Source organism: Haemorhous mexicanus, chromosome 1, assembly GCF_027477595.1.
Source record: "Haemorhous mexicanus isolate bHaeMex1 chromosome 1, bHaeMex1.pri, whole genome shotgun sequence".
Taxonomy (NCBI): domain Eukaryota; kingdom Metazoa; phylum Chordata; class Aves; order Passeriformes; family Fringillidae; genus Haemorhous; species Haemorhous mexicanus.
In genome coordinates, this window is record NC_082341.1 from 129,907,247 (window position 1) to 129,920,275 (window position 13,029).

A 13,029-nucleotide genomic window follows, 5' to 3' on the forward strand; every position below is an offset into this window, starting at 1 on the left:
ATTCCCAATGTTGTTGTGCCCTTTAGTCCAAATAACATTTTCTTGTGTTTCTCATCTGCAGCAGATGGCCAATATCCAACCACAACATTTTTCATTGAAATGGCGAGGATATGCTCTAATTGCCTCCCTAACAAAGACCTTGATTACATCTAAATTCCAGGATTTCTGAAGGCAATTTTTTCATGGTATCAGCCTATTTGTTTCTGAGTGATTATCCCTTCAGCACTAACCTTTCACTCCTTAGTATTCCCGAAAGCAGCAGAACATCTTTAAACCAAAATGAAAATTAGGCAAGGTAGCAAAGTCTTAAAAGGCACAGTTGAGCAAGTTAGAAACAGCACAGTGTTCAGCAGCATAATGCGTTGCTGCTTGGAAAAATGCGGTAAGCGGCGAGGACTTCTTATGAAGCACAATTGCTTTAATAACACAGCCCAGTCCCCCTCCCCAAATCTTTGCTATTTCTAGAGCTGCCCAGCCACACACTCACTGTCCAGTCAAACTGTCCCAGCAGGTGGCAAGGTTTCTGTGTAAAACACCGGCAGGTCTGAAGCTGGGCACCTGGATGTGTGGGAATTCACTTTACAGGAATACAGTTGCTCCCAAAATGAACTTCAAGGAGATGGACAAGCAAAGTCCAAAGCTATAGGAGAGCCTATATTTTCTGCTCCACTCCATGTGGGGTGCAGGGTCCACTGTTCTGCTATTCACTATTTAGCTATACATCACCAGGAAATGTTTTCTATCACAAATTGCCAAATTTTGCTCAGTCCAAGGAAACAGCTTCAGTACATGGAGTCCAGATAGGGCTTTCATTTGATTTCAGTGCTCCCCACGGGAGCACAGTGGCTGAGAGGGGCTCTTGCCATGACAGCTTGTTTCTCCTTCCCCAGCAGATGTCAGAGAGGGCAGAGGCAGGGAATGCTGCCAGACCTGCAGCAACTGGAGGATGAATACCCCATGCAGGCAATTTCCATCATCTCAGGAGATGCAGGCGAAACAGGGGTGTGACAGAGCCTTAACAAACTTACACAAAGAGTGACCAGTGGGAGAGGAATCTGAGTGTGGTATTTTAAACTCAGCCAGGACTTCATTGCCTGGGGTGGGTGCCTGATGAAGCTGATTGCTTTAAATAATGCTATTTATACACAGCATCAGACTGCCAATATTTCTAGGCTAGGCCCATACGCAAGCTAGGAAAACAGCAAGTGGATTGTTTGTCAATGTGAAAGTACATTTCAAGACACAGACATTGTACCTCAGCCTAGATGTTCATTCCAGAAGTATCTGGCCTGTATAAAAAATTTAAGAAAGAAAAAAAACTAATTTACAGTAAGACATGAAGAAGACCTTGAGATTAAAAAGTTCCTGTTCCCCCTAAATTCTCCTGGAGAGCCCCAGGACTGCTTTACAGACAGCAGCAGCCCTAAGTGCTCAGTTTCTGTGCTGATTTGTCCCACCTGCCCTATTGTTTTTGCCTTCGACACTATCAGTGCTGCTGCACTTATCCTGTTTTGGAAAGTCTCCAGCTCTCATGACATTTTTATGTGACCTTTGTATAGAGTGAAAGTGCCAAATACTAGGCTCCTAAACACATATCTGTATTTAGTTAGGAATTTAGCTATCATTATTTTAATTCCAAATCTCTGGAAAAATAAATGAAACTAAAATTTTCTTTAGAAGAGGAAGAGAGAGATGGGTTATGTCACATAAATGGAGATGACAGTAAATAAATAAGTGAAGAGTAGGTGAGCAGTCCTTTGTTTTTATTCTGTCACTGTTTCCAGATCTGGAAAAACTGTAGTTTGTACTGAAGTAAACATTTATTTCATTTGCCTAAGGAAATCAAAAGTTGAAAACTAATATTCTGTTGGAGAGGAGATTTTGCATTTAACTTAAGAAGAATTTACAGGTTGCATCAGGAAAAGCCAAGGAAACACAGAGTTTGTTTGCAGCAATATCTTCTCCTTTGCCTGTGGCTCAGGGGTGGGAGGTGAACTCTGCCTAAAAGGCTCTGGACAAGTTCCAGCTTCCAAGAGCCAGGCTGGGGTGAGTGGATCCAGCAGCTTCACTGGGACTGTGTGATACTGCAAGGGAAGGGAATGATGAAACTGCAGAGCAGAAATCCAGATCCACAAGCACATTTCAGGCAGATTCTGAGCTGTAAGAAATGTCTCTGCCTCTGTTAAGACACTAGGGGAATAATCTGGAGGGCTGTGTATAATGAGAGTTCACACTGTATGACTGTTCTTATGGAAGCCTGGTAAAATATCTTTGCTCATAGTACGTGATTACATTCTGTTTGCAAAAGATGATACATGAGGCATCATTCTACCGCCGTTCCTTGTAACAATCACTGAGGACTTGGAGTCACAGAATCTCTGACACTCATAGGGGTGAGTTTTAATGGTAAGGTTAAAGATGGGGCATCTGTCCCTTCATCAAGGTTAGAGACCAGGATAAATTTTTCCTTAAAACTGCTGTCCATAAATCCCACGGCTTTCTCTCACTGCTCATACTTTCTAGGATTCGTCTTGTTTGCCTTCTGGCAGCTGCCTGCAGTTAGACTGCATCTACATAAAAATGTATCCAAAGCTGGGCCCAGATTCTGGCTTTTCCAGTGGTGGGTAGAGAAGAAAGGTGACCTTTATATCTTTCATTTGCATGTGATATCCATCTCTTCACTCTCTGCTTGGCTAAACCAGTTCAGATTCTGACGTTCAGGATCTGTCTTAACCTTGAGAACTTGTGCTCTTGCCTGCAAAACCAGTAGGCAAAGGTTCATATCAGCTCTGCTGTTCTTAATGAGCCAAGATAAACACATGAGCCTCTCACAGTTGCTTTAACCCCACCGAGGAGGCGAAGCTCTGGGTGATGGCATGGAGGCAATGACACAGGGTGAAATGTGTTCAGAGGGAATGTGGCAGTGATACTGACCACTGCCCAGTGGAGGCAAATATTCGTAACTTGCCACAGTGCTTTTTTGGTTAAATAGATTTCCAGAAGTTTAGGTTTGCTTTTTCTGTTTTTTTTCCTTAGATAAAAGCAGAGTAAAAGAAGTGGAAGGAATGAATGCTAGCTACTCAGTTAGGCTTGTCAGCAAACTCTACCCAATGCAACTCCTCTGTGTGCTTAATGTTGAGCGTACACTTAAATACTCTGCTGGAAGCAGGCTTGATTACTGAGCACTTTTAAAATGAAGCCCTCTAGCCTTAAGGCTTCTGGAGTTCATTCACACCTGTTCCACACTTTGTTTCACGGGTATATCTGCCCTTTTGGCAGACAAATATGGAATATATTCCAATTTTTCCCTCCAGTATCTGTTTTCTTCCAAATAAATGCCAGTATATAAATCCTGGTAGTAAAAGAATTATAAGCTTTTTGGGTGAGTATGAAACAATGATGTGCTAAGACTATAAGGCTACAATGACATGTCATACTGAAAGTCAAAAATTCTGGTGGTAAAGATAATTTTTCCTATAGGAGCTATTCAGCAATAAAATCTTTTGTGGGAAAAGAATATTGAGTCCAGGATATTTTTTTTTTTTTTAACATATCAGAGAAGCAGTGTTAGCCCTCTCTCAGATATAGATTACTTGTGTTTCACCGTTTTACTCAGAAATAGACTGACCTTTTGTACAGACACTATCAACAGAAAAGATAGCACCGGTCAAAAAGTAAATCATTCATGCGGAGCCAAACACTGTTTTCTGTGTTGAGAAGCTTTTATTGGATCACCACAATATTTTGGATTAGTTACACTATGGCTCTGAAATACCAATTATGGTGTAGTCATTTTCCCAATAAAAGGAAATAAAATTAAGAAGCACAGTGCATGAGGCTTTGGTCACTGAACTGAGCCGAGGTTTTAGAGCCAGTTCTGATCCGGTGCAGAGACGAAACTTCTTCACACTCTTTCATAAACTCTAGTGCAGACAACCCCTTTCATGGCATATTCCTAAGGCATAAAGGAAAATGTTAATATAAACCTTTTGCTGACAGCAGTTGTGTCTGCTGCAGTAACTTCTGAAGTCAATGAAAATCCAGATGTCATGTTTTTAGAACAAACAGCAAGACTATTTTTATATTGCAAATAGAGTTGTTTCTATTTTAACAGTTTTAACTTCATTAAGTGGCATTTAATGACAAAAAGATTGCAAAATTAGGCTCAGCTTCCACAAACAAATTTACTTTCTTTGGTATTATTGCTGGCTTGTCAGAAATGTTAGCCTCACCTAGTTTTTACATCATGGCCCACCAACGCTTTCAAATTTTCAAAGTAGTAAGGGTTTTTTGTGTAGAAGCAGAGGTAGCCTGGATATTTCAAAGGTCAGGCTAAAAATCTTTGCTCCTCTGAGTCACAAAATATTTCTCTTGACCCTCTCACCCCAGTTGCCTTCAGTGACTGCTGTTGACTCACAGTCACAGGATGCATGCGACAAAGGCAACAGGATGTTAAAAAAATGCTTCCTTGGTCTGCAAAAGAGGAGGAGTCCTCCACAACCCTCTCTGAGGCAAGGGGCAGGCAGCAGGACACTGACAGAAGAGGCACTTTACCTCTCTGCTTTATGAAGAGGGTTTAATAATTAGAAAATTTTACACAGAAATGCAGTCATGAGGAGATGCAAAACCAAATCAACCTTCCTACATAAAGGGAGATTTCAAGACAGCTGGAGATGGACTTTTTACAGGGCTGTGTAGTGGCAGGACAAGGGGGAATGGCTTTAAACTGAGAGAGGGGAGGTTTAGGAAGAAATTCTTTACCATGAGGGTAATGAGGCACTGGGACAGGTTACCCAGAGAAGTGGATGCCCCAACCCTGGAAATCAAGATCAGACTGGGTGGGGCTTTGGGTAACCTGGTCTAGTGGAAGGTGTCCTCGCTCATGACAGTGGGTTGGAACTAGATGATCTCTAAGGTTCCTTTCAACCCAAACCATTCTATGATTCTATGTAAGAGAACTTATAACAAAAGACAGTCAGCTAACATGTAAAAATGTAATGCTGCTGACTTCAAACAAGTTGTGAAAATTAGTTTGACTCCAATATTTAAAAAATTTAATGAACAAAGTGAAATCTTAATTTTGATAGTGACCCTTACAACTAGGGTCCCTAAAATGTTTTATCTCCCTGGCATGGCCAAGGTAGTGAAAAGGAACGAGCTGTTTCGGGGACAGCAGTACCCTGATTGTAAATTTTTTTTTCCATTTCACAGGTTTATGTTCTTTTTAAACCTCATTGCTTTTAAGAACATTAATGTTGAGAGCAGTAAGTATGATGTTAACTTATGGCAGCTCTGCCAATATAGTCACTTTAAAGTTGCTGTATGCAGCAACATTTATTTCTTTCCAGCTGTTTTCTAAGCTTGGTTCCATTTTTCTCTCCTTTAATTTGTTTCATTATTCAAAGAGTAAGCTAAAATTGATAGTCTAGTCTGTCTAGTTTAGACAGAAACGTACTGAAGGATATATCGTTCTGACCTTTAGCAGTGTACAAGGAAAGTGAACTTACCACCACCATCTTCCCATCAACAAGTCTTCTCTTTATCGTGGTCTCTTTGCCATTCCACTTCTGCACATGCACCAATGACCCTTTCTCCAAGGTGACAACACTCTGCAAATCCCAAGAGAAGAGTTTCAGACTGCAAGCTGAGCTTTGCAGTTTAGAGCAGCAATTCACCTTGTGTTCAGCAAGACATGCACTTGGGCATAATGGCAAGCTCAGTAACATGATATTCAGCACTGTACTGTGTCTTCTTTCAGTGCTTTATTTCAATATTTTGGAAGACTCAAGGTGCATTAAGGGATGTTGTGGTGTGAAGCTATATTCTGTCCCTCAGGTGTGCCAACTTCTTCCTTCCCCTCCCCCTGCCTCCTTGCCTTCTTCCTAACTGCTGTCTGTCAAGTTCCACATACCAGCAAGGGCGTCGTGTGATTGGCAGAAGTTCAAAAGATTTACAGGCCAATGACCCCAGGTCTGAGAAGTTCTGCTTCTCAGACCTGGGGTCATTGGCCTGTCCAGGTGCCATTGTCCCCTGAGACCCTCCCCCTCCCACCTGGTTGGTGGCTCACCTATCCTCTCCCTCCCCCCTCCCTGTGGGCTTAAAAGGCACTGAAACCATGTGGTCTGTATTCTGTTGGAGCTGTTACTGAGATTTAGAGCTCTGTCACCCTGGAATAAACTCTGGATTTAACCCTCCGGAGGAATCCGCTCTCTTTCTCTTCACCATCGCCTGAACTTTTTCCACTAGAGGTAAACTGAGTTTCTACCATGCATGGACTCATTCTGAGTGCCTAACTGCAACTTCCAGCCAGCCAAAGGTGTCTCTGAGGTGAAACATCCCAGCTGATACCTTTGGTCCAGCACTAGGGCCGGACGAGCCCAGGCGCGTTCCACTCAGCAATATTGGGATTTTATTCCAATAAAGGGAGAAGGTAAAATTTTCCCTGGTGCTCTTCTACGAGATGTTCAGACTACTCAGAGATTATCAGCCCTCTTACCTTGACTTTCCGGTCATCTGCTGTTGTTTCATCAAACTGCTGGCCCAGTTTGAAGGAGATGGTTGTATTTTTGAAGGTGCTTTCAGTTCTGATGGTCACTATGTCCCCTTTCATACTGATTATCACATCAGGCCTTGCCAGGCCACCTAGTTTCCGGGCAGCTAAGCCCACTCCTGGAAATCAGAAACAAAAAAAAAAATCATTACATGCTAGAAGCAAGAAACTCAGTATCCTCTCATGATTCTTCAGTGGAAGAATAAGGAAGAGTTTCTTCTTGAGTACTTTAATGCCTGATTTAGGTGAAACACTCATTCTTTAGATGAGACACTACTGAGGCAGAGGTAGGAATGGAAACCTCAGCATTCAGGGGCTGAGGCAGCCCCAGCTGATAAGAGTGCACCTTCAGCAAGAAGTAAAGATATACACAATTATAGAGCTGTGCACATTTAGCTAAGAACAAACATGGTTGGTTACAAATCTGCATTAATTTAATGTAGATAGAATAAGTAGAAAAATTAAGAAGAAGAGTCTGGTTCTCGTAAAAATTTGTAAAAATCTTTTAAAAAAATCCTTGACAAATCTGAGAATTTGTACCTTTGTTAATAGCTGCAAGGAAGAAACTGGACACTGAATTGCCAAATGCTGGTGCTTGTTCATTAAAACATACTGAAGACTGGGTAATTCCTAAGTTGTTATTAACACCCTTTAAGGATCCTTGCATCTAAACCTCGGTGAAAAGTACAAGTATGAAATATAAAAAATGTTGAGGTATAAGGGCTAAGAGCTGGAAAGAGCTTCCAGGAAAATCCCATGCCAAAAGCCTTTTGTATTGCCTAATCCTCTCCAGTCCAGTTCATTGTCTACAGGCTGTGAGGCTTGGGGCAAGTAGGAATGAAGCCACTGGTGATGTATCACTGCTTCATAAGAGCAGAAAAGGGATAGCTGCAGTTAGTGCCTCTGTTAATGCTATGCCATATTCAGATGGAAAGATCTGTAAAAAAAGGGTATAAAGTTATCTACAAAGTATAAAATTACTTGCAATAATTATTCCATTCTAAGCAATTCTGTTCAGATGTTCAGAAAAATATCTGCAGCTGAACTTTCCTCCTACGTTCACCCTGGCTAATTAATTAACTGCAATTCTTTTGTTATTCAGGCTAACATTTCAAATAAAGGGAATCAGTGAATCATTTATAGAGCAAAAGCAATGCAGTAACTGACTGCCTGTGCACTTGGCATACAGGAATGAAGACAGCATTAAAATGAAAAACAATGCTTAATTTGTTACGTTCCTGGCATTCTTCAGTAACAGATAGATTCATTCACAGTATTTAGATGTCTGAAACTACAGTGTCATGAGACATCAGCTCCATTATTTATTGTGAATTATCATAAGTCACAAGTTTAATAGTGCAATCAAGAGGAAACAAAATATCTGTATCTCCATAGATTACTCTCATGACAGAAAAACATTTTAGATTGATTCATATCAGTTAGACAGAAGTAAATTTATAATAGTAATTCATCACCTACCTTTTTCAATTTAGATGCTAAAGAAAAGAAATTAAATTATGCTACAAGAGTGCTTTTTTTTTGGCAAGAAAGAAGGCACCATCCGTAAGCAGAGCCTTCCCAAATGAAACTTACTAACAAAAAACAAACAAACCCAGAACATTTCTCACCCAATTCTTTCATATAATCATCAAAATTTTCACTGGAGATGAGTTTCCAGGTTCCCACAAATCGATTGCACATCGTTCAGGCTTTGTGAGGCGCTGGTCCTGCAGAGAGAGGCAGTGGCCACAACAGCTCTTGGTGGCAGTCAGAGATTTGTGCCCAAGTGAGATTTAGTGGTCTGCCTTTAAAGAGGTCTGGTGCCTGTGGCAGTGGGGGCTGGCCAATAGGGGAGGCAGCACCAGGGCGAGACAATGTGCACCTTGTCCAGGGCAGCCGTGCCAGCAGCAAGGCTCTGGGTGACGCTGCCTTGGCTTCCTTCACTGAGCACACCAGGACACGAGGGGCGGGTGGGGATGGGGATGGGATGGGGATGGGGATGGGGATGGGGATGGGGATGGGGATGGGGATGGGGATGGGGATGGGGATGGGATGGGATGGGATGGGGATGGGATGGGGATGGGGATGGGGATGGGGATGGGGATGGGGATGGGGATGGGGATGGGGATGGGGATGGGATGGGATGGGGATGGGATGGGGATGGGGATGGGGATGGGGATGGGATGGGGATGGGGATGGGATGGGATGGGGATGGGGATGGGGATGGGGATGGGGATGGGGATGGGATGGGATGGGGATGGGGATGGGATGGGGATGGGGATGGGATGGGATGGGGATGGGATGGGGATGGGGATGGGGATGGGGATGGGGATGGGGATGGGATGGGATGGGGATGGGATGGGGATGGGGATGGGGATGGGGATGGGATGGGGATGGGGATGGGATGGGATGGGGATGGGGATGGGGATGGGGATGGGGATGGGGATGGGATGGGATGGGGATGGGGATGGGATGGGGATGGGGATGGGGATGGGGATGGGGATGGGGATGGGGATGGGGATGGGATGGGATGGGATGGGGATGGGGATGGAGGTGGGATGGGGGTGGGGATGGGGGTGGGGATGGGGATGGGGATGGGGGTGGGGATGGGGATGGGGATGGGATGGGGATGGGGATGGGGATGGGGATGGGGATGGGGATAGGGATGGGGATGGGGATGGGGATGGGATGGGATGGGGATGGGGATGGAATGGGGATGGGGATGGGGATGGGGATGGGGATGGGGATGGGATGGGATGGGGATGGGGATGGGATGGGGATGGGGATGGGGATGGGGATGGGGATGGGGATGGGATGGGATGGGGATGGGGATGGAGGTGGGATGGGGATGGGGATGGGGATGGGGATGGGGATGGGGATGGGATGGGGATGGGGATGGGGATGGGGATGGGATGGGGATGGGGATGGGGATGGGGATGGGGATGGGGATGGGGATGGGGATGGGATGGGATGGGGATGGGGATGGGGATGGTGATGGCAATGGGGATGGGGGTGGGATAGGGATAGGATGGGGATAGGATGGGGGTGGGGATGGGGATGGGGGTGGGATGGGGATAGGGGTGGGGATGGGGGTGGCAATGGGGGTGGCAATGGGGATAGGATGGGGATGGGGGTGGGATGGGGATGGGATAGGGGTGGGGATGGGATGGGATGGGATGGGATGGGATGGGATGGGATGGGATGGGATGGGATGGGATGGGATGGGATGGGATGGGATGGGATGGGATGGGATGGGATGGGATGGTACCACTGCACCTGCAGAGTGGTCAGGGCATGCTGCAGTGGGGTGTAAGTAACACAGAGACAAGTAAAGGAGCACTGCCTCCCTACAAAACCCAGCTCCCACTGTCCTCCCAATGCTATTGTCCTGCTGTCACCATATAGATCAGAAATCTATAACAACTATCTCATCCACCTGCCTGACCAACCCAGGGCTGACCAAAAGTTAAAGCATGTTGTTAAGTCATTGTCCAAATGCCTTTTAAACACTGACAGGCCTGGGTCTTTGACCACCTCTCTAGGAAGTCTGTTTCAGTGTATGACCAGTCTCTCACTAAAGAAGTGCTTCCTAATGACAAATCTGAACCTCCCTTCACTCAGCTTTGAACCATTCCCATACATCCTATCCTTGGATACCAGGCAGAAGAGATCAGCACCTTCCCCTCCACTTCCCCTCCTCAGGAGTCTGCAGGGTGTTACCTCTATTGTCACCTCTGAGCTAGTCAGATAAATCAAAGCCATGTGAATTATGTGAAGGAGCAGTCAAGAAGATGTACAAAGTGGTTTGTTGTTTTTTTTTTTTTTTTGCTTTCACGATCCATCCTGGAAAAGGTCTGTATTTTTTATCATTTAAAGGCAGAACTGTGTTATAGTGTTCTGTTTTCTCCCTTTGCATCAGAGAAATGATCCCAAGCTGTGGGCTCTTCCTTGCACATATCCCAGACAGGATCACAAGAACAAGAAGCAGACAATACTCGCTGGCTCTCTTTTACAACCAGGCACATTTAGAAGATCAGTGCATCAGTGGAGATCAGCTCTCATGCCTGACAGGTGGGTGGCATGAAAAGAGACTGAGTCATTAAAGTACTTAGTTCAAATTCACTTGGTGAGAGGCAAGAAACTTTGCTGACTTGACAGGGGGACATAATTTGGCACATGGGTAGTTGGTCTGCCATAAGGTAAAGGGAAGATTTAAGCCAGCAGAATCATATAAGGCGTTATATTCAAATGTGTCCTACTATTGTCAGATTTCCTCAGGTTTCCCTGCTTCCATGAAGAAGTGCCACAACCTCCTTGGGTCCACGTACTTTTCATACTAGGGAGCCCTGAACTGGACCCAGCATTCCAGCTGTGGCCTGCTGAGTGCAGAATAGAAGGGAAGGATAATCTCCTTCAACCTCACACACTCCATGCAGCCCAGGACGTCGCTCACCCTTTGCTGCCCATGCATGTTCCTGCTTCATATTCAGCTTGGTGTACACCAGGACCACCAGAATATTTTCTGCCAAGCCAAAATTGAAAGATTGAGCGATTAGAGTTTTCAGCATTTAAAACTGATTTTTTTTTTTGTTTTGGTTTTTTTTTTTTAAAGTCCACATTTAGAACTATTGTCTAATGGTTAGTAAAAAGCAGACATAAAGAAATCATAAACCATGTGTGTATGTGACAGGAAGGAATTGAAAGCTAAAGACACCTCAACTATTTAGTGCAAGACCACATCAGATGTAATTCTGACATTCTTCTTCCTAAACCATCTTCCTGCAGAAAATTATTGCTTGGTACATATCTTGGAAAGATTAGAGACTTCTTTCCAGCTTGCGTGAGCAATTGTTACCTGTTTGTCTTTTTTGTATGACTGTAATTTCTGGATTATGGCAATCTATAAAGGCTCTTCAGATCTACATTGTAAGGACAGAGATACTGGGGTTATAGGTTGTGGGACCAAATTTCTTGTGTTTAGAGTTGAAAGAATGAGATGGAAATGGTGTTGTGACAAAGAAGGTGAGGTCTAGGTCCTGACTTGAAAGCTGTCATAAGGAAGAAGGGGAGCACACTGGAACAGGTAAATAATAGAGTCTGAGGAGTGAAATTGTTGTAGTCTGTGGTTTATATGGTGGTTGTGGGAAATAAGAAGGTCTTCAGTCACATGTTTTGGTGGCATATGCCAAATATTTTTAAACTCTTCAATAATAACATCAGCAGAGGAAGCTGAAAAAAGCTTTCCTTGCTGCACAAGTCTAATGACAGTTCAGTGTGGAGAGAAAAAGTCTGGGGTGAATAAAAATATAATCATGGCAAAGTGTAGTTGCATCCTAACTCTCATAAATTGTATAATCATGGCAAAGAACTCTTTCTCCCCCACAGTAGGAAGCAGGTGCTGTATCTGTAAGAAATAAGTAAATGTCAGTCTTTGAAGGTGTTGTCCACACAAAACTCTTCTAAAGCAGAGATGAATAATATCACATTTTCTATAAAGAATAGCTAGGTCTTTTATCCCATCTCTGAAAATGAGAAAACTATTTCTAAATGAAACTATCCATTATTGCTCAAGAAATAATATGAAAATATGCTACCGTTGCTCCTCAGGCATTCTTTGTTCTTTTATTTAATTGTCTTATCCACATAAATACACTTTAACAAGACAAGGCTGGTGCCTTTGGGAAATAAAAGATGATTGGGATGCTGTAAAATTAGGCCCAAAGAAATTCAAGACGAGCAAATTAGTCAGAATAGAACAGCTACACTGTAGTACCAGTAACCTTAAGAACAAAAGTAACAGAGAATTATTTATTCAGACAAAACCCAGTCTTAAGCAGTCTCAAACAATGTTGACATTGCTACCATCTATCTCTTTGTCACTAAGAAAAAACAGTACTTTCATTTAAAGGACTTGCAGTTTAGAAAGAACAAGAGCAGGGAATTATATCTCAATAGAATTAATTGTGGAAACCAATCTTTTCTTGGAATTTAAAGGGGAAAAAAGCATCAAGGATTGTGAGTACATATGATAAGGGAGGGCCTTGATTCCCTTGTTTTGCTTATGGTTCATCTAAAACAGGATTTTAAACACTGAACTTAGAGATTGTGAAGAAACGCAAGAGATAAAGGTAAAACTTGATAGAAATAGAGAACTAAGAATTCAGAGATTATTTAAAGATACCATTTAAAGAAATACAGAAAGTAAACTTATGTGAGTTTCTTTAGGGAACTATGATCTAGGCAAATTCAAGGCCCAAAAGTCTGAATATATTCCCAGAGGAGCAATGAAGAGAACAGAAATAGAAGGGGCGAACAGAGGTCAAAGAGGGGCTTGCTGTGAGGACAACAAGGATGTTTTAGCATTGACTCTATGAAACTAAAGGATCAGCCCTGAACATGGGGCCAGCAGCCTCCCTTTTCCCTGTAGCTACATTGGAGGGTGCAAATAGCTTTTTGTCCCTTAGCTGGAGCATCCTACA

At 43.5% G+C, this 13,029-nt stretch overlaps 1 protein-coding gene across 1 annotated transcript; it reads right to left on the bottom strand.

Moving 5' to 3' along the window:
- Positions 1-3,700: 3,700 nt before the first annotated feature.
- On the bottom strand, positions 3,701-8,344 carry LOC132332349 (myelin P2 protein-like). Its single transcript, XM_059856597.1, has 4 exons — positions 8,179-8,344; positions 6,497-6,669; positions 5,508-5,609; positions 3,701-3,955 (listed from the first exon to the last, which is right to left on the bottom strand). The coding sequence occupies exons 1-4, from the start codon at positions 8,249-8,251 to the stop codon at positions 3,905-3,907; spliced, it is 399 nt and encodes a 132-aa protein (XP_059712580.1). The 5' UTR covers positions 8,252-8,344; the 3' UTR covers positions 3,701-3,904.
- Positions 8,345-13,029: the final 4,685 nt, after the last annotated feature.

Excerpts from the sequence above, each read along its gene's own strand:
- LOC132332349 (XM_059856597.1), bottom strand. The coding sequence starts at position 8,251 with ATGTGCAATCGATTTGTGGGAACCTGGAAACTCATCTCCAGTGAAAAT. Across the intron at positions 6,670-8,178 it reads TGATTATATGAAAGAATTGG|GAGTGGGCTTAGCTGCCCGG; the intron begins GTGAGAAATGTT and ends TCTGATTTCCAG. Across the intron at positions 3,956-5,507 it reads TTGATGGGAAGATGGTGGTG|GAATATGCCATGAAAGGGGT; the intron begins GTAAGTTCACTT and ends TTTATGCCTTAG.